This window comes from Vanellus vanellus (assembly GCF_965231255.1).
Source record: "Vanellus vanellus genome assembly, chromosome: 2".
Classification (NCBI taxonomy): Eukaryota; Metazoa; Chordata; class Aves; order Charadriiformes; family Charadriidae; genus Vanellus; species Vanellus vanellus.
In genome coordinates this window covers 145,478,422-145,499,966 of record NC_138906.1, presented here as the reverse complement: position 1 = coordinate 145,499,966, position 21,545 = coordinate 145,478,422, and the positions used below count along the sequence as shown (strand labels likewise).

The 21,545-nt window shown below is 42.0% G+C and overlaps 1 protein-coding gene across 1 annotated transcript in view; it reads right to left on the bottom strand.

The window, feature by feature from the left end:
• Positions 1-3,817: 3,817 nt before the first annotated feature.
• Positions 3,818-21,545, bottom strand: part of CPQ (carboxypeptidase Q) — a 167,282-nt gene continuing 149,554 nt past the window's right edge. Inside the window, exon 9 of the mRNA XM_082479462.1 lies at positions 3,818-4,235. Coding sequence (XP_082335588.1) covers positions 4,075-4,235 — 161 coding nt within the window. The 3' untranslated portion in view covers positions 3,818-4,074. The remainder of the gene's footprint in view (positions 4,236-21,545) is intronic.

Genomic DNA, 21,545 nt, shown 5'->3' with positions numbered 1-21,545 from the left:
GGATGGAGCCAGGCTCTTTTCAATGGTTCCAAGTAACAGGACGAGGGGCAATGGGCACAAGTTAGAACACAGGAAGTTCCGTTCAAATACACGGAAAAACTTCTTTACGGTGAGGGTGACAGAGCACTGGAACAGGCTGCCCAGGGAGGTTGTGGAGTCCCCTTCTCCGGAGATTTTCCAGACCCGCCTGGATGCAGTCCTGAGTAATGTGCTCTAGGCAATCCTGCTTTAGCAGGGGAGTTGGACTAGATGATCTCTAGAGGTCCCTTCCAACTCTGAAAATTCCGTGATTCTGTGATTCTGTGATTCTAAGAAGGGAGGTGAGTAAAGGCCTTAATCAGGTGCTAGTACAATATATTTATTAAACAACTGTAACGACAAATCACAGCTCCTTCATGCAAAAGGGCTGGAGCTTCCAGAAGTAATGACCATGAAAGACTACGGTGTGCATGTGGACAGTGCTTCCATGCATTTGCTGTAGACAGAAGACTGTAAAATGTGAAAGTTAAAACATTGCCATGAGTGTGGTGTAAAGATAAAACGAGCCATGCACAAAATAATATTCCTTTCTGTTATACATGATCAGGCTCTCCTATCAGTTGGCAGAAAAGAGAAGAAAAAAAAATAAAATAAGATGCTTCTCTTCCAGAAAGTCTTGAATTTTCCCATTCAAGAGTGAGCTGCGATGCACGCATCATTAATTTCTATGCAGAAAACATTGTTCACTTCAACCAGCAATTAGTGGTAACATTTCTATCCTGTGCAGTGATGAGATTTTTATGCTAATCATTACACAGCGGTAAATTAATCATTTGGGCACATTTAGATGGTATGTATATTTCATGAGACAGATATAGATATCAAGATCAGTTTGATATTTACTCATGGTAAATGGAAGTGTCTCAAATTGTTATGGGGGAAGCATACTAACTAAATATACAGCCAGAGATGTTTGCAGTGTAGCAGCAGCAGCAGAACCGCTTCATCTCTTGTTCCAGGAAATAGCTCTCTTTCTTTGTTTTTAATTATTTTAAGGGAGGTAAAAATCTTGTGGGATCACATAGAACTGAATCATTCAAAGAGATCGTGAAACTCCAATAACGTCTTGGCACACGAAGGACAAAAGCACCAACTCGGTTTCCTATCCTGCGATTCCTCTTTTATTACTGGCAGAATTACCTACGTTACATTATGCAGTATCGAAAAGAGACTTTTCATCAGCATTTGTGCTATAGTCTAGTCGGGTAAATGAATTATGTATTGGCCTCGTCCCTCTGTAACTACGTCTGAAAGCTTTGAGTTGTAGCAGAAAGCAAGGCTACCCAGGGGCCTCCCTTCTTCTCAGGAGATGCAAGAGATTTGTATTAACTTGAGCAAAATTTTTATTTGAAATTTAAATTTTTTACATATATTTAAATACTACCGCTGGGTTTTTTTCAACCCTCAGCTCACAGATCTTTGCAGGCGAAAAACAATTCAGTCCAAAGCTGACAGCGTTTTATTTTACGGGATGGAAAAGAACACATGGTCCCTTTATCTTTGAATGTCATCAAAATACTTACAAAAAGCACAGATTTATGGCAGCTGACCCTGACAATAATAGTAATATAAATAATATCCTCAGCTATTACTTTCTCAACTAAAGTTGAGAAAGATTCTCAAAGATCAAAGGCAGCATGCAGGTGGAAAGCAGAGGTCTGTTGGCACACCTGGATTGCTTCAGAAGTGCTCTTGAATTGAAAATTGACTAACCGATATATGTTTAATTGCCAGCAATTGAAAGGGCATAATTGCTACACTGAGCAGGGAGAAAGATGAGCTATTGCACAGAAGGTACAAAAACCCACCAGGAAAGGAACAAAATTTATTAGCATCTTTCCATTTATGGAGAGGTACGTCTGAACAGGCAGGTTACCAGGACAGCACTGTGAAGAGCTGAACTTTTAGATCTGAGAACTATTGCAGATCAGACAAAAAAGATCTGGTGAATCAAAAAGATGATGTCCTATTTTAACAAAACCAGTTTTTACATGTAAAGAAATCTTTGGTTTTCAACTGGAGAACTGAAAGATTTTTAATTTCACTATTTATACAAAAATAAGATAGCAATTTTGATTTTGTAACTTTTTTTTTTTTTTCAAAAGCCACTCTGCAGAGCTTCTCTCCAGAACTGAGTATCTGAAATTGATGTAAAGGTTAAATTTTCTTCAGTCAGCACCACACAGTCTCACGGTGTATTTTACATAGCTTAGGAACCAACAAGCAGATCTTGGGCGCTGTGCATACCACCAGCACTCTTCTCTGCAGAGGGTATTCTTCACTCCTGAGATTCTCCATTTGAGTTCAGGTAATGGAGAAAAACACGCAAAAAAAACGCAGAAAAACCCAGTTCAGGAAACAGTCAGTAATATTCCGTGAAGGCGAAAAGGCTGGATTTAGAGACAGCTGAGGATCTGTCAGTGGTGAGCACCACCAGCTATGCTCTTGTCAAGCCCATCAGAAAGAACAAGCATAGGCATCATGCCTTGAAAGCAGAGGAAATTTTTGCTAACTTTAGTTCAGTACTGTTTCTTTAAAAAGAAAGAGCAAAGTACCTCCAAGCAGATTTCGTGTTCCTGAAATGATTTGGAGGGAAAATTGAAATTTTTAATAAATTTGATGTAAACCCACTATTATCATGGTAAAGAGATATCATGGTTATTAATTCTATAAAAATGAATGGCTCATCACTCAGCTATTGCTCAACTACAGAACTGATTAACAGCACCAGGGACTGCCTGCCGTTTGGTTTAATATTCCGTGTTGTTCGTTACGTTGGTTGTTTGGTGTTAATTATATTGCAGCAGTTATTCACATCAGTAAGTTTGCTTGTTGTAAAATTTAAAAGCACAAATGGGGACCACGTCACAAAAAAATGAGCAGAAATCATATGCTTTAAAATATTCCCCAACACCAGTTATATCTTCTCTACAGATGCCCCTGAAACTCTTCTGAATATTCATAATCTTTGAGTAGGAAAAAAAAAAAAAAACAAAACCAAAAAACCCAAAGTATGCAAGAATCAAATTCCCAGATTAATTCCTCCATCAAAATGCATATGTACGAGCATCTTCTCTCCTGGCTTCCAGTAGGGGAGGGCATCCCAGCAAAAGAGAGAAGCTGGGAATGGCTTCAGCAGCCTGATCAAAATCTGCCCTTACACTTAGTTTGGATATCAGCTGGCAGGTAGTGAAGGTCACAAATCACAGCTGTGATGCCGTTTCTGAAACATCACGGCATTTCAGAGAAAAATTGCCATATGAAATTCTCTGCATGTCACAACGGCGAGTCTTCCATCAGGAAGAAAAGGACACACAGAGCTTTCCACAGGGAGGTGCCCGAAGAAACACAGGAGATCTGGGAGTCCTGTGGTTGCCTTCATATCCTCTGTGTCCTGGTTTATCTGAGCCTCACGTGAAGCAGCCTTTAGTAAGATTTAACAGTGGGAGCCAAAGAAACTATTAAAAGCCATACTATTTTGGCATTTTGACCATTATTTGACCATTTTACCGTATATTACCATTAAACCAGCCAAGATTAATTTGTCCTATAACCTGAAAACTGTATAGAAACTGCAGTATTATCTTAAGAGATTGAAAAGAAATAGCTGTTATATTAATAGTACATCATCCTAATGCATAGAGTGAAAGACAGAAAACAAGCCCATGAACGTGTACACCAACTCAACACATTAATTATTCTGACGCAACAAATTTATTTGGTATATTTTTCCCGCCGCACAGGATCACTGTGCATAGAAATGGTTATTATACCATAGTCAAAGAGGTATCATACTTTCATTAGAAATTTAAAAATACTTAAAAGATGAAATTTTAAGTGAAAATCACAAATGGAAGATAACAAAACAGCAAAAAGAAACAGGAATGCATAAAAGAGGATGCGCTTTGAGGAAAACCTACATAATAATGCATAAAATCAGGGTGGAAAACAGAATTTCCCACAGCTGTAGACCTCATGTGGTAGTGAACTCACAATCTTTACTGAAGAACAGAAATCTTCTTTCTTGCAGTTTTATTACCTTGGCAACATCTCCTCCATGTCAGCAATTACATAGGAGACAACAGTCCAAACAGCAGCACAGAGATTCATCTGGTTTGGATCCTGAACTGTCATCGTGTCCCCTTGAGAATGATGAAACCAGAAGTATTTACTGAGGTCATCGCGCAAGCTGGCACCTACAGAGAAAAATGGGCAATATTCCATTATAGGAATACAAATATTTAAAGAGGAATATAAACTTGAATCCATTCCTGGGCTGTTTATGATTAAATCCACATGCAACTGTATAAAGTTCCGTATAATAACTGCAGAGAGCCATGGCGTGTGCAGTTTGTAGGTTTTAGGTTAATTGACTTGAGTGAGCACGAGGCAGCAAAAACTCACACCGGGGAAAAGCCGACCTTCCCCTGGGAGACTCGTTTCCTCAGCAACAGTATACATCCATTTCTCTCTAAGACTGTCAGAGTCCAAGCAGGAAAATCCCTACAGTAACCCCACATGCGGCGGTGCTTCCTCCGTTCATCCCACTGCTCTGATGATGAGTTAGGACTGAGTTACGGATCCTTTCCTTGCTGTTATTTGTGTTGGGGAAAGCTTTGGAATTTGCTTCTGCTTTTGAGCCTCTGTTCATCACAAGGATGTGCTGTTTCCGAGCAGTCTTCCAAACCTGGGGTTACCCACATAGCCCAGGACTACATTACCCTCACAGTTAGCAGCCCTCATCAGCCTGGGCAGAAGCAAGTTGGGTGAAACCACAGTCCTTCCCATTCAGGAACAACTGATTCCCTCTGGGGGCACCAGGCAGGGAAAGGACTAGTCTTCCCCAAGCAATTGGTGGGCTCAGGGAGCGTAAGTAATGCTGGTGAGGCATCACTCAAGGCCCCAAGGAAGACCAAAGCCAAGAGGAGCAGGAGAAGCTGCTGCCCCACTGGGTGCTGCAGCAGACACACCAGTGGGGTATTTTCTCTCTGGCCACTCTCCGCCTGGTCCGCTCCCCACCGACCCTCTCTGACTTCCTGTCCCCTTGCAATTTCTTCTCTCACAGTTCATTATCTCTGCCTCTTCTTTTCTGGTTTTATCAGCCTCCATCTGCTTTGTTTTAATCTCAGCAACGCTCTCATCGTAACAGAACTCCACCCCAAAGTTTGAACATAAGTAAACGCGATCCTTTCCCCCACCACACTGATCACTGATTGCCTGCTTCCAATTCCTTTGCGTTGATTCCCTTGGCCTGCCCGTGGATCGGGGCTAGGAGTGCACAGCTCCCGCCTAGCGCAACAGGACCCCCTCCTCGCTTGGTCATCCAACCCAGAGAGCAAGCACTGATGTGAATTCATGAGTAAGAGCTACAGGCCCCAGGCGGAAACACAGACTGAGGCTACTCCTACCGTGCCAAGTAAGACCGAAAAAAACCCAGGACTGTTTGATTGTAAAGACAAAGTAAAAAAATTATTCATATATTTATTTACACGCCGTGGAAATCAGTGTCAGATGATGAGGGCTTTGATAAACTCATGTGTGCTCATAAGACTTACTGTTATGATTTTTCTTGGTTTCCCTGAGATGCCTGAAGCCTTTGAAGAGAATGAAAGCAAAATTTCTCACAGCATAACTGTACATTCCTATAATACATATCTTTTGATCACTCGTATAGCCATTCAGGACAGAGTCCAGCTCTCACTGTGGTTAACAGGCATGTTTCTATCGCTGTAATGGGAACTGACTTGGACTGCTTGTTCCACTGCTATTTGAGAGAACAGGAAAAGAAAGGTAATGCATTTTTATAACTCCATCCAAGATGAAGATCCCTTCGTAAGAGAGATGATACGCAGAAAGACCAAATGCTGTAGCATATGGTTATACAGCATTGTGACTGATTTTATTATAAGAGGCTCTTCTTGCTCTTAAGAGACTTGTTTGTTACCGACTTGAGGCAATGCGATCCCACAGAAGTCACTGGGTAGGTTACAGGTGCTGAATTATGTTCCTATAAGTATAGCATCGAATTTATGTCACCTCGTATTCACTTTTAGAATTTTATTCTGAATTCTTTAAAATACATACAACCATAAAGGCTTGAACTATGATAAATTCTTCAACTCGTGGACTTCTGCACTACAGACACGTTACAAGCTAAGCCACTGAGGCAAACCCCTTACAATTTTTGAACGCTTTCATAAGACTCAAGACAAAAATTGGTTGCCTGGAATTTGTCTTAGACATTTCACTAACCACCGTAACAATGGATTTACGTTTCATCTCTGTGAATGGAACAAGGATAAACATCCTTTGCTTTGTAATGTTTAACTCCATGAAATGCTGAAATAAATTTCTTTCTCTGAATTGATTTTAAAAATCAGAAAATGATCTGACTTTGGCATCAAGCTATCACTGCACAAGAAACATCATTGTGTGTGAGAAGAGAGAATATTGAAGGGTCCCTAAACTGGCCGTGCTGTCTCTTTCATGTCTTGGGCTAGCATTGAAGTCAGTGACCTCTAAACATCTTGTGAGCCTAAGGAAAAGACCCTAAGAAAGCAGTTTTATCCTACGTAATTAAAAACAAAAGTGAAAATCCACGTTCTTGGCTTTGAGCACAAGAACAGTTTACAGCCGAGGGCCCCACACAAGCTTCTAGACACGAAACAACCAGGGGCACAGATACGACTGCAAGCAATTTTCATGTCTCCTGCTCCAAACTTGAGACTCCTCCATGTTCACGTTATCTGCCTGGAGATACTTACGGCTTCCAGAGGTCGCCAGGCTGCCGCAAGACACTGAATAACATCCTTTTGCCAGCAAATGCATCCAGGACTAAGATCAACCCCTGCAGACGACCATGAAGAGGGAAGTTCTGGGGGGTTCCTCAGACTGCAGTCATGTTGGGTTACCTAAATAAAGACCGTGGGATCCTACAGCCCCTTTTCTAAAAAAGTAACGGAAAAAGCAACGCTGTGTGCACAAGCAGCCATCCTACAGGAGGCAGGGGCAGGGAGAGAGGAACTCTGCATAACGCTTCAAAAAGCGACATTTCAAAGTACAGTAGCTGGCTGACCAAACTGGATCCTCAATAGTCACTGTATTATTAACCCTTCTCAAACAAAATTTGCCTGGAAGACAAACATGCCACTTCCAGAAGCTTGAAAGAAACAGGAAAAATTCACCTAGACACAAGTTTTAAAGCTCCAACTTTATTCTTTCACATAAAATTGATCTAACGGGTTTTTTGTTGTTGTTGTTATTATGTACCATTTCCCTCAGGAACAACAGCCAGTAACAAATGGAGCTTTATTTTTGCCAGCTACATAAGCTAGCAGTCAAGTGAAACAGATGAGTAGCCGCCTCTCGTAGACCTGCTATAAATTATTCACTTGTCTCCATGCTAGCCAGCTAGAAAGGGGGTAGTATACAGCCTTTAAAAAGTCTGAAAGGTCTAATTAAGTACTTAAAAATCCTCAGATGGGAGGTGTTATCTAGGTATGTATCACATATTTAATTCCGATTTCTAGGTGGAACCAATACTCAAACAGAGAAACAAGTGACAGGCCGGGAGCTCCGCTGTCACGTTTTATGTGCTTTGCTGCTTTTCTGTGTTTGCAGAGCAAGAACACCCATAAAGAAAAAAGGGACGTTTGCCAAACAACCCTCTTTAATTGTCCTTTTTCAGTCTGTTCACATTTACAGTGATGCGAATCACATGAGGAACACTGCTGGCCGATAAGGCTTTCAGCGAGAAACTGCTTCTAGCTGGATGCAGTCGATGTTGTGGCATGGAAACAGGGAATGTTAAAACCCGCTGCCAAAAATGCTGTACTTACTATTTGAATGCATCAAAAATACTGGAAATTAAAAACTGAAAATAATTAATCATTTACAGCTTCAACAAGATAATAAAAAGATCATTCATCATTCCATGACAACGTGGCAGGAAACCCTCTTTAGTACAGTGGTCCAGTTCAGCTACCTACCGGCAGCTACCTAGTGCCACTTGTGATGCCCCAGGTGCTTGGTGGGACCCCTTGGCATGGGTCTGACCGAGGGGACAGAGAAGATATATCTCATGTCCGGAGCAGCTGCTGGGACCAAGCAATCTGCTATTCAGTAGCACAACATGTGTGTTTTGAGAACTTAAAGCAGGGTTCTCCTTGTCGCAACGTGGCACCACCTTACTCGCCATTTGTGGGAAATCGTTGCGTAAGTAGGGTCAGAGGCAACCACGCAGCAGTGCCTGTAACCTCTCAGGCTGGGCTTTCTGGTTTCTTTGTCGTGGAGGTTGTGGGGTTTTATTTTGCTTTTGTTTTTCTGCTTTTGACTCCTTCTGAGATTGTTTCCTTATACCTGACCCATGAGTGAGTCTGCACGCTGAGCAGGCTGCAGGTGAAACCCATTTTGTCATAGAGCAGGGCAGCGCTCGCCAAACAGACCAACTTACTCCATACATGAAATAATTTAAAAAATATGCACAACCAGCGTATGCCCTTTTGTGACTAAATGCATTAGAAACCCAGATTGCACTGGGTGGCTTGGGGGGATACTGGTGTCACCTGAGCTCACAAAGTCATTAGTCACGGGGGTACCCTCAGCACAGCAGGCAGGTGTCCTGGGGTCAAATCCAGCTCCCAGGAAACATATTGATCCTAGGTATTGCAGGCCTGCTACACACAATTCAAATATATTCAATTATTTACCCCTTCTCCCTTCCTCAATTGCTGCACCTTCTTTTAAGACTTGCCAACTTCCAAGCTTTGTCACCAAGCGCAAGTGTTTTTCAGGAATTGGTTCACTGTCGTGCAGTTGTGAGAAAAATAACGCAATGGTATAAAACTGCACCACAGCAGTCCATTGCTTTTTGTTTTGTTAAATGTGAATTATGGTCACTGCTACCGGAAGCAACAACTAAACATAACAACTGTGGTCTGTCAACCTTTTGCTGCTACTGTTGCCAACCCTGCCACCCTCTCCGTTTGTCCTGTTTGTGACTTGCCCAAGGCACTGTCATGAACATGCCAGCAGGACCTTGTTTCCTAGCCCCAGATGGTGACTACCTCATGGAGCAGAAGTAAGATATGACACCTCCTGTGCCACTGCACTGGGGGCACCACCTCCAGAAATAGCATCTCTCCATCTACCCATCTGGAGCTCCTTACTACAGTCCAGCACAGGGCCGCGAAGATGATTAAGGGACTGAAGCATCTTTCATATGAAGAACGTCTGAGAGAGCTGGGGCTGTTCAGCCTGGAGAAGAGAAGGCTCAGGAGGTATCTCTTCCGTGTGTATAAATACCAGATGGGGGTGAATGAAGAAGAGGGAGTCAGGCTCTCCTCTGCAGTGCCAATTAACAAGACAAGAGGCAATGACCACAAAACAAAATACATGTAATTCCATCTGAAAACGAGAAACCACTTTTTCACTGAAAGGGTGGTCCAAAACTGGCGCAGGTTGCCCAGAGAGGTTGTGGAGTCTTCATCCATGGAGATACTCAAAACCTGACTGGGCATTGTCCTGGGGAACTTGCTGCAACTGACCCTGCTTGAGCAGGGGGGTTGGACAAGATGATCTCAAGAGGTGTCTGCCAATCTCAACCCATCCGTGGGACTCTCTGACCCATGGTGCTATTTCCTTGGCTCATTCAGACATCTCTTATAACAGACACACCATAAACAAATTCTTCAAGTCATTCTTGAAGAATTCATTCTTGTCTTGAACTCATTTCATGAGTCACAGAATCACAGAATCACAGAATGGTCAGGGTTGGAAGGGACGTCTGGAGATCATCTAGTCCAACCCCCCTGCCACAGCAGGGTCACCTACAGCAGGTTGCACAGGATGGCGTCCAGGCGGGTTTGGAATGTCTCCAGAGTGGGAGACTCCACAACCTCTCTGGGCAGCCTGTTCCAGTGCTCTGCCACCCTCACAGTAAAGAAGTTCCTCCTCATGTTAAAATCTCATGTTAGAGTCTCTGCATAACCAGCTATTTCATACACGGTTTGATGCACTGCGTAAGGCAGGTAAAAGCAGATGCTTTGGTAATTGATACTGACAATGTATTTTCAGTAATCAGCTGTGTAAGAGTATCCTGATGAAAGTACACACACACACACACGCGTGTGCTGAGGAATTCTGAAAAACAGCCCATCCCTTCTAGCTTCTGATCTCGGCATGAAATGCACAATGTGAATATTAATTAGCCGACGACCAGAATGTTTACCTGCCTTACAACATGTCCATATTAAACACCAATTCTTCACACATTAATAAACTGTCTGGAACACTTCTTCCTTGCCAACTTAAGAAGATGCGATGCTGCTATTGAAGTAAGCGGATGAATGAACCACAAAATGAATGATGAGGGTGTCAATGATGACCACTGTTTGTTGTCATTCACCCTCAGGCACTACTGCCTTCATATGCACTGCTGTGCTAAGTCATCATTAGATTGAACTCTAATGCCATATATTTAAGCATTAAAATTATTGTCATTTGTGCAAACAACGACTGGAAAATTAGTTATTGATTATCAGAATGATTACAAAGGCAGTTTCCATAAAACACAGGTATCTTCAAGGGGAAAGCATACAGTAACTCCCGAGTTTTTCAGTGTAAAACATTTTGCATTCCATTCCTCCCTACATTTTCTTTCTTTTCTTTTTTATATCCTAAATAGCATTTAATTGCCAAAGGAAGCCAAATATGAGTCTTGAAGTCAGTATATGTTTGCTGTACAGCCCTATCAACGGCTTTCCTGTTGTCTGCTTTCAAGTAAACTTCGCAACGCAACAATTCCATGAAACTTTCAAATATGACGGGAATTTTCCCACTGCTTGTGTAGTCTCTCTTGGGTGTGCTGGGTCTTCAATATTACAGTTACATCTTTGGGATACTGACCTCTACATGTACATTGCCATATATAGTGAAGTTAATATGCTAACGAATTACAATAACGTATAACTTTTTTAGGTTTCATTTTACAGTAGTCCCTAGGGGAGCTGACAGAATTGCCGCTCCACTATTTTACACAGTATATATACCTCTCCAAATAAAAAAGACTCCAGCTCAGAAGAACATACACTCTAAACAGACAAGAGGGACTTCAGGATGAGAGGGGCATGCAGAGATGAAACGGCACATTCATTTTCTCACAGTGGCTGAGAAAGGAATAGACGTCAGACATCTGAGGCGAGGCCAGTGCCCTGTTGAGCAAGCTGTACTTCCTCCTAACAGCAAAGCTGGAAATGCCTTAACATGGACTATTTTGCTCAATGTTTCCAAAAGCTTACGAAGCGAAAAGAAAGGCTTTGCAAGATAACTTCTATGTGTACGTCTTGCATCTTACAAGTACCGATGTGTTCAAGCCTCACTTCCCTGTCAAGACAAATCTGCATACTATCAAAGGTACTGCTTGTAGTCAGATGTCAACACAAACACCCGATCTGAAAACTTGTTTTTATTTCTGCAGTGATTTTCCTGGCTACAAAAGACAGATTCCTTTTTTTTTCCCCCCATCTATTAAAGATTGGTTTTGTTTCCTGCTTTTTCCTTAAGAAACAAAAAACCTACTTCGTTATCGAGTTTATTCCAATCTCAGACTTTTTAATGCCTGTGACACTATTCAGGAATGTACCAAGAAACTACATTGCCTTGGAAATAAAGCAAGGCCTGATGAAATACGTATGCCCTTTTCCTTTACACTGAATACTTGGAATTAGGAAAAAAAGAGGCATCACAACCTTCTGTGCAGTTAAAAACTGTTATGCACCAGGAACGCAAAAAATACTGAAGACAAGAAGCATTCCCCTCGTCATAGCAGAGTGCTAACTCAGCTTTGTGGTCCTATGAAACGGGGGCGTGGGGGTACGCATATGTCCATACACATATAGCCTCCCACTTCTCATAGCTCGAGCATTGCTGCCCCGGGCATTTTAAAAGGTCAAAACTGCAGGGCAGAGGTAGGAAGACACATGATTTTTCCTTCAGAGGATATGTGTCAAAGAGCTGCCAAAGGACAAGAAACAGATAAAAGATCTGAACAGGAATATAATTTAATTCTATTATTTTATTTTCATCTTGTGTCTTTTTAAAGCCCAGCACAGTCCCAAATCTTCAATGGTCAGGCAGTAACCCCGCTGCAACGGTAGTTCTGTTTGGGATGGGTTGGCTGGAAGGCTCCCCCCACGCCACAGCATCCTCGGAGCTGCAAGCCCCGTGGAGCACTTGGCTGCTTGGGCGAGGTGTCGCACAGATGTTTTGTGAGCTGCCCTCGCTTAATTGCAGCCTTCAGGACTATTACTGTAATGAAAACCCAATTATTGCAGACATGTGTTGCATGCATTTTGGAGCACATATTAACCTCTTCTTTCGTGGGATAACCTGTAGTTGATAGCTGGCTTTAATGCCAATTATTTCATTATCCATTTTTCAAGGAAGCAGAAGCAATGGAGAATGCTAATGCTGTTTAGTGGGGCGCTGACAGCATTAGTTCTCCTGTCATTTAGTCTCAAATGACGAAATTACAGGCTAAGTTGCTTAAGTTTCATGGCTGCAGACACTGAAATAGTTTCCAGTACAGAGCTTATAAATAACATCAGAAGCCCTGCTGTTTCACCTCCTGAGTCATTCTCTCAAAAGTCTTTAAAATTCATGATTCAAGCAACAAGGCAGAGGGAAAGCTTTCAGTTGGTTGTTTCAGTGGCTAATTAAATGAGACTACAGTGTAAGGGAGACAATATGAAGTGTGCGTTATTTCTTGTTTTGCTTAATGCATTTGAGAATTAATCCTCTGGATACACTAAACAGACTAAATTACAGCTCAGGATTATCACAGTTACTTTTGCAATGCATTAACCTTTCACTCATTGCAGCAGAGGACCGGTGACAGCTGGGGATTCAATCTAAACTCGCATAAAATCCCATGAAATGAGGTCTCAGGGAAGGAAGTTGTTCTAGTCCATAGAGCACAGGTTGACTAGACTCTAAAATAATATCCTAAACAGCCCTTGACTGGAAAAAAACAGATGAAGGTCCAACAATAAGAGGCACTGGAAGCTCTTCCTCCACTCATCCACCCTCTGTCTTAAATCAGCAAGACTCTTTTTTTAAAAAAAATAATAAAAATAAAAATAAAAGCGTGAGTCTTGCTAGCTTGGTCTTGAACAGCCAAGCACTGCCTACACGCAACCTCACACTTGCAGGCAGGCTACCTCTGATGGAGAGATTCTCCACAGGCTCGCTAATCCCATTTCTGAACCATTTTGGAGTTGCCCACCACAGCTCCCTGAGAAAACGCACTGTCTGCCTGAGCATTTCGTGAGGGCACACTAAGGTTCCTGCTTCGTGAGCTGCAGAAGTAGCGTCCTGCCTTTCTTTGTTCACGTTCTCCATACCATTGATGGTTTAATATGTTTTTAACACACCCTATCTCAGCAGTTTTTCCCCAAGCTGAAGAGTCCTCCTTATATGGAAACTATTTAAGATGCAAGGTGCTGGTGACTATGCTTCTCCCTTTTCTAATTCTCTTTCACCATTCCTGAGACAAGAAGCACAAACACCAGTGTGTGAACGGACTCACGATGTGACTGCAGCATACCCAACACCTTACCTAAGGATGCTTTCTATTCTTTCTCACTTCCTTCCCTAACAGCACAAATCACTGTGTTTTTTACCATCCCTGGTTACTGTGTTGACAATTTCAGACAATTATCCACAGTGATTCCCAGATCATTCTTCTTGAATATAACTCGTCTGGGTCCTGTTGTCGTGTGTGCACAGCCCATATACTGCATTACTGTGCGTTTATTGACAAGGAAATGTCGCTAGCTGTTGTTTTACTTAGGCATTTTCTACTATGAGATTACTGTCACATTTGCAGTCAGCATTGGTTTTGATACGAAATATTTGTAGTAGTGTCCTGGCTTGAGCAAACTATCAGCAAACTTTGCCAATTTGCTATTCACTCCCTTTGCAGCTAACACTGAATTTGATGAATATCCAAAGAGCCCCCAAAAAGGTGGCTAGGCAGCCTAATAAAGCCTTTCTCCATTATGAAGACTGACAATTGATTTCTATCTTCCTTTAATCAGGTATTACTCTGCAAGAGGAAAATACCTCTTATCTCACCATAGCGTATTTCTCTAAAGGTCTTTGATCCAGGAGCTTTTGAAGACTCAACTGTGCTTTGCTGACCAGATCTAACTACAAAAATGATTATAAACGCCTCTAAAAAAGCCCTGCTAGATTGATGAGGGATGACTTCTTTCTTCAAAAGCCACATGGACTCTCCCATTACTTTTGTATTTTCTGTCTTGGCAGCCCTTCCCTTGGCTCTGTGACCGCCCTGGTTCAGTCATCCACAGATCCCTATTTAGGGGATTCCCTACTTAGGGCATTTCAATTTAGAAGGGTTATATACCTGTAATAGATGTCTGTATATGTATGTATATATGCTGTATATTTTAATATGGTTTATTTCATTTGTGCTTTCTTTAAAATGAGGTATATGGCTACATATATCATGTAGAGACTACTTAACCTATGGCTACATATATTATTTAGGGAGTACTTAACAAAGTTTTAAAATTGGTCATTGGATTTATAAATCCTTTACATTTTGCATTCTCTTTTAAACATTCTGTAAGAGGGATGAAAGTCATTGCAAAATTGACCATTTCTCTAATTTAGAATTCCTTTTCATGTGTTTGTTTATCCCTCAGCTCAGAAAAGCAGTTAAAGTTGGAGCATGTGATTTATTTTAATGCCATTAAGCTTTAAAAGTCACACACAAGGGTCAAGTGAAGTATTTCACAAGATTGGGACCCTTTCCTAACCAAATGCATTTCTCTATGTCTCTACACTCTTTGTGTAACTGCAGCCTGTAGCTGATGTTACAAACCTGCTTAGAAACCCGAAGTATTGAAGTGCTTTCTTCACCGTCCTCTGCTAGCCAAAGAGCTCCCTGCTAACGCCCAGTGGTAGACACTTGTTCCACCCCGTGCCAACAGCTTCCAAACCACCCCAGAAATTTGGTGGAAACAGGCACCCTCTGGACGGTTTGATTGTCAGATGTGGGGAGAGGGAACTGTGAGAGTGACCCACATATCGGCGTTTTGACCAGTATTTCTGTCCGTAGTAACTGTTTGCATTCTCTTACATTTCAATCAGTTCAAGAAGCTTCCACGTATTTTACAATCAACAGAGCTAATTCCTAAGCCAAACTCTCAATCCAACTTAATGCAAGACTTAAGGTCTGCTTTCCCAGGGAATGCTGGAGATGGAGAGGAAACGTGTGGCTTTCCCTTGAAGTTCCCTTTGGGCTGTAACTTCCCCTCCCAGATACGATCACAACTGGATATTTAATCACAAAGTTCCTGTAGGGTGCTCCCCAGCAGGCAGCCGACTCCCAGAAACACCAATATTCATAGAACCCAACTAAGCAGAGCTCTCTTCTGCCCAGATGGTGAACAAAGCTTGTTAATGACCATCCCGGTGCTTAACTAGTAATGAAAAAACAAACGGTCACCCTGCTGTAAGTAAAACACACCCTAAGACAACTACAAGTCTGTTATATTTTATATCACATAAACAGCAACTGTGCATTTATACAACCACACCAACAGAATGAGCAATGGTTTTTACTCTTTACTGTCATACCCCACTGAGATTATCAAACTCTTCAAGGTTATGGTGGATTTTAGATGTAGGACCACTGGACAAGGCTGGAAGAATACCATGACTATGATAATAAAATGTCCTTCAAAATATCTGTCGTTGCTCTGATTAATGCATACTTGAGTTTCAAACCAATATAAGTTATTTCCTAATAAATGTTAGATGCTCCAGATATTGGTGATGAAATACCTCTTTCATTTGATCTACAAATCAGTGCATATTTAGCTAGTTCATTATTAATAGAAAAACGGAGAGGTACTTGAAATAAAGTTCAGATCTGATCTTATCACAAGGTTCAGGGCTGTTCAGATCTCAGAGTTTTGAGCCATTTCTGAAACAAAACTGTAGTAATCCTTCCCATTATTGTCTAGAGATCATGTTGTCCCATGGGCTGTGAACACAAAGCAGCAGCAAGGAAAATAAGCAATTCTAACGATTCAATGTTCTTAAGTAATAAATTGCATATTTTTGTCAGCAAAGCTGCAAAGAAACAATATACACTAACAAAAAAAGAAGAATTAAGGTACAATGAAGACACCTGCCGCGACACTGTTGTCTGCAATCTCAGAATCTTTCTCCATTTTAATGCTTCATGAAATTACATGGGGCCCATTAGGAAGAGAAAAGGAGAAATTAAAGGGAGGGAAAGACAACAATTTTTCACACCTTCTCTGAGTCTGCAGTGTATCACTAACTGTGGGCTCTGGCTAATCTACACAGCAGAACTCATCCTAGAAAACGACAGAGTAAATAAAGCAATATCCCTAACTAGCATGATTCTTCCAACCTATAAATTGGAGTTGCTATGAAAGCTATTTTGCCATGGTGCAAACAGTGGCAAATGTATTAAAAGTGAAACAGAAGTCATACAAGCTTAGAAAGAACACGAAGAGAAGCCAACAATTAATTCTAAGTTGAAAGGTTAACCTGTTTGCTTTCAGCAACAGACCCTCAGTCATCCCAGTTAGTGGAAATAGCATTTGCTTTAAAAACAGGCTTACTGCATTCTCTGTATTACCATGCACAGAACGTGCTGTTTTCTTATTAATTTGAGGTTGGGGTTTTTTTTTGTTTTCATTCAAATTAAATTTATATGGGTGAAGGCCATATTAAAAAAAAAAAGCAACGACTGGTTGGGTGAAACTTTACAGAAGCAGAACAGCGGAACAGGGCACCAGTGTGTCCACCTGCCCCGAATGCCAAGCTGTGAGCGTAGCTTTGAAAATCCTCTTCCAGATGCCATCGGACTATCTCCATCACAATCACATTATTGCACAAATCAAGAACCAATACATATTTTTCACCATATGGGAATAAAAATGTTCAAGGCACCATTTTAAATTATATGCTCATGTTGCCCAGTGCAGCTTTTACAAACATTTCATAAGCAGCTCCAAACGGCACAACGTTTCACATACAATGCAACAAATGCAGATAATTTGATAGCAGTGACCAGACTCTACATAATACAGAGTAAAAAAACCTTTATTAGTTTAAACACTCCTACTGTCCTTCTGATACATTGTGACCATGGTAAAACTCAGAGCAGTGTTTACAGATGTGTAAATCAAAGCCATTTTGATGTAGTCAAAGAAATCAAGTGCAAACACCCTATTGTAAAGCTGTTTATGGTGTTACATGCAAACACCACCTATAGCCTAATGCAAAAGGAAAAAGAGCCAGTGATGACAGCAGTTTATAGCCTAGAACATGTCATGTGTTCTATGTAAGATTATTACTGAATGATTATAATGATATTAATGGAGGGAAGCTAGAATTTAATTCATTCCTTCAAAAAATCTTAATCTCCGTATCGCTACGCTTGCCTTTCATAGGAGGCTCCCTATAAGCAAGTTTTCATAACTAGAATCCAATTTGACTGGTACTTGGGGCATTAAACCCAGATTAGATGGGTTTAGATCAACCAGCCTTTCTTTTCGTTACTGTACTAATCACAGAATCACAGAATCTCCTAGATTGGAAAAGACCTGTAAGACCATCTAGCCCAATCATCAGCCCAACACTGACAAGCCCACCACTATATCTACACAACCCTTAAATACCCCCAGGGATGAGGACTCCATTACTGCCCTGAGTAACACGTTCCAATGCCTGATGACCCTTTCAGTAAAGAAATTCTTCCTATAATATACACTTCTTAAATCAATTAAGATGTTTCTTATTCTATGCTCATCATTAAAGGAAGTCTGAGAATGTAGATGAACCTTACAGTCTATCAAAAAGTTCAAAATACTCAGGTTTCATTGGAAAAGAGTAGATGTGACAATTGGTTCCTTTCACATACGTAAATTAAAGACTTTTTTCACACAGCAAACACATACATATAACACATATACATATAACAACACAGACATAATTTAAAACCTTTCAGGAGCCAAATGTGCACTTGCTAAATAGAATGGCATGCTGCAAAATTAAAAAGGACTACAATGACGACTCAGTCAAACTGGAATTAAAGGTCTTACCTAAAAATAACAACTGAATGAAAAATCTTTACACTCTGGCCAATATTTATTTTACTTTTACATCCTCACTTTACTTTTACATCTTCACTTTAAAACTGACAGGCATTTGAGAGTAAAGAAAAAGAGGCCGATTTTTCTCCCTTTAAGATCCATCGTTGCAAAACAGTCTCGCCTGATTATCGGTTGAATAGTTTCCATTTCCCACTCCTACGAGGACTGACACAGAAGAATAACTGGCAGCTCTTAATAGTCCTGGGTAGCCCAACCTCAGCCTTAGCGAGTATCAGGTTCCTCAGAAGAGGTGGAAAAAAAAAAAAAAGCACCACCTTTTCAGAAATGCAGCTATTGAAAGCAGAACACATTGAGGGAAGAAGGGAAAACTTTCCGCTGTCACGTACTCTTTTCAGGGTCAAAAAATAGACAAGTGAAATTTTAAATAAGTAACTCATTCCAGGTAAGTACAGTCAAATCGTCCCCAGGCTGACAGACTGCCATCACGTCCCACTGCTGCCCGCAGGGTCCACAGCTGTGACTCCAAAGGTGGCTCTGGGCTTGGAAAAACACAGTGTAGCAGAGAAGACAATAATAATTACTTCAATAATTAGATTCTGTCTTGTGCTGTGTATCAAGAGCCCAAGGCTTATCTAGAATTAGAAGTGGCACCCAGAGTGCCTTTACAGCCATCTATTTCAGCGAATGGAGCAGCCAAATATCTTCTTCTTGAAACAATGAAAGAGCAATCACACTTTTTCCTGTCTCAGTGAATTTTAAATGCACTGCAAATCAAAAAGGAAAAGAGAACGACCGGAGAAAAGCGGTAAAAGGCATGGAATAGCGCTATCCATGACGGGGACGTGCATTCAATACTGTCCTATCTTTTTACCACAGAAAGGATGCTCTACACCTAAAACAGGGAGGCAGGTGTTTTTGCCCAGGTAAGCCGTAAGGAGGGCTGAGAGAGGGGCCCACACCACGCTTCGCACATCTCAGGGAAGTGAAGCCGAGACACGGGCAGCTTGGGGAGGATCGGCACAAGACACGGGCGAAGCAGCGATGCTGCCTGTTCCCACGGAGGCAGGAGAGCTGGCTCAGCAGGCAGGAGCTCTCGCGCCTGTTCAATTATTACAGGAGTGTTTCTTAGTGCTCTCTTAGCTCAGGTCCTGAGGACCGTGCACAGTCCCTTCTCACTTACTTTCTAATTAGAAACTTGAAGTCATTACTTGGGCCAAGGGATGGCGAAATGAAATCGCTACTAGGTTGAGTATAGTGAGGGAAAAGGTTTTTACAGACACCAAGATAATGTTCTCAAAAACACTGCACCATGTCTCGAAATTGCTTTACCATTAATAGATTTCCTGGCAGCTACTTCTCTGACCAAAACAGAGGAGCTCTGTGGAAAAGAAGAAAGCAAGCAAATGACATTTTTAACTGTGTCATGATCCCTTCTTTCCCCTGAGTGTCCTGAAATAAAAGACATAAATGCTGAGCACTCGGATGCTTCAGCAGCATCCAGTGCATGTGGTTTTAATTGTGACTGCACATTAACATCTGCCCTAAAATGTAGCCAGCAGGTTTTGGTGGACAAGAAAAGTACCCATTAGTAATCAGGAAGAGGCAGGCAGGCTAATTAACTTTCCTCAACACTTCCCATTTAGCACATCTTAGGGATTTAAAATTAAAGACGTGTATAATTTGGGACGTTTTCAGGATTAAGATGTCTAAGACTCGTCGATTCATTTTAGCTGCACAATGAAATCTGTTCCTTAGCTAGAAGTTAGAAGGGCTGAAATTGTTCAGGCCAAGGAAAGAAGCTGCTGCAGCGGAGCGCCGAGGCCCTGACAGGTTCAGCCGGTGCTTCTCACACCCCGGCACAGCGAGAGGGCGAGAGTGGCCCCCTCAGAGCCCATCTCCTTCGTGCCGCTGGCAGCTACGGGCTCCAGAGGAATGGTGGCTGGAGAGCCGAGAAAGATTTTCAAGGCTGGCCGTGACACTTCTGTGCAAACAGCTTAGGGACCTCCCCAGCATGGGGGAAGAAAGAACACCCCAAGAGCTAACTTAGGCATTGCCAGTACTAGGAATTGTAGCCATTAGCGACCACCTATTTCTGCAGCTTTCTGCATACAGGGTGTGAACAGAGACAACAAAACGAGACCACGCTTGAAACCGGTGTAGATTTTGTAGGTACATACTGCAGCCTACAAGGCTGCTCCCTGTTTCTCCAGGAGCTGCTATTAATGCAGTCAGTCTGTGAGATGCACCAGTGAAAGTCTGAATGCTCCAAAAACAACTGCCCAGCCTTCAGCAGTATTTTTCTAAAGACTTCTTTAGGTGATGTCTATATGTGCTAGATGTACACAGGGCCTTAATTCTGCTCTGAAATACAAATGAAAAGACACTAAAACTTGTTTTTTTTTAATCTCACAGAATGGTCAGGGTTGGAAGGGACCTCTGGAGATCATCTAGCCCAAGCCCCCTGCCAAAGCAGGGTCACCTACAGCAGGTTGCACAGGAATGCATCCAGATGGGTTTTGAATGTCTTCAGAGGAGGAGACTCCACAGCCTCTCTGGGCAGCCTGTTCCAGTGCTCTGCCACCTTCAAAGTAAAGAAGTTTTTCCTCACGTTGAGATGGAATTTCCTGTGTTCCAGTTTGTGCCTGTTGCCCCTTGTCCTGTCACTGGGCACCGCTGAAAAGAGTCTGGCCCCATCCTCTTGACACCCGCCCTTTAGATATTGATAAGCATTGATGAAATCCCCTCTCAGTCTTCTCTTCTCCAGGCTAAACAGACCCAGGTCTCTCAGCCTTTCCTCATAAGAGAGGTGCTCCAGTCCCTTGACCATCTTCGTAGCTCTCTAGTTCAGATCCATTCCGCTTATTTCAGAGTCTCTGTAATTTGGAAGCAAAGGGCTGCTGCTGCAATGTCTCATTTGCTTGCAGATTTGATTAGCATTTTTAAAGCACAGAACAGAAAAAATATGCAAGGAGTCAGTAACGATCATTGGTATCATTAGTATTTCCTGCTTATCTCTGTCCCAAATCTGGAAACCAACTAAAAGATGCTTTTACTTGAGAGTAGTGGAAAGCTGAATGCCTAAGACTCCGCTCAGCACTACCCCAGCCCCTTCTTCTGCCCTCTCCCCTTTCCTTTCCCATCCGCTTTACACCGCCTTTCAGCTCGGGCCAAGTGCCGCAGCAGGAAGCCGCAGGCACCCAGCTGCAGGATGAGGTCCTCGGATTTATATCATATGGAAACAAAGGCTCAAAGGGAAGACTGCATCATAAGTTACACCTCACACTTTAAATAACACCCAGAACATTCCTGCATCTAAAAGGCCACGGC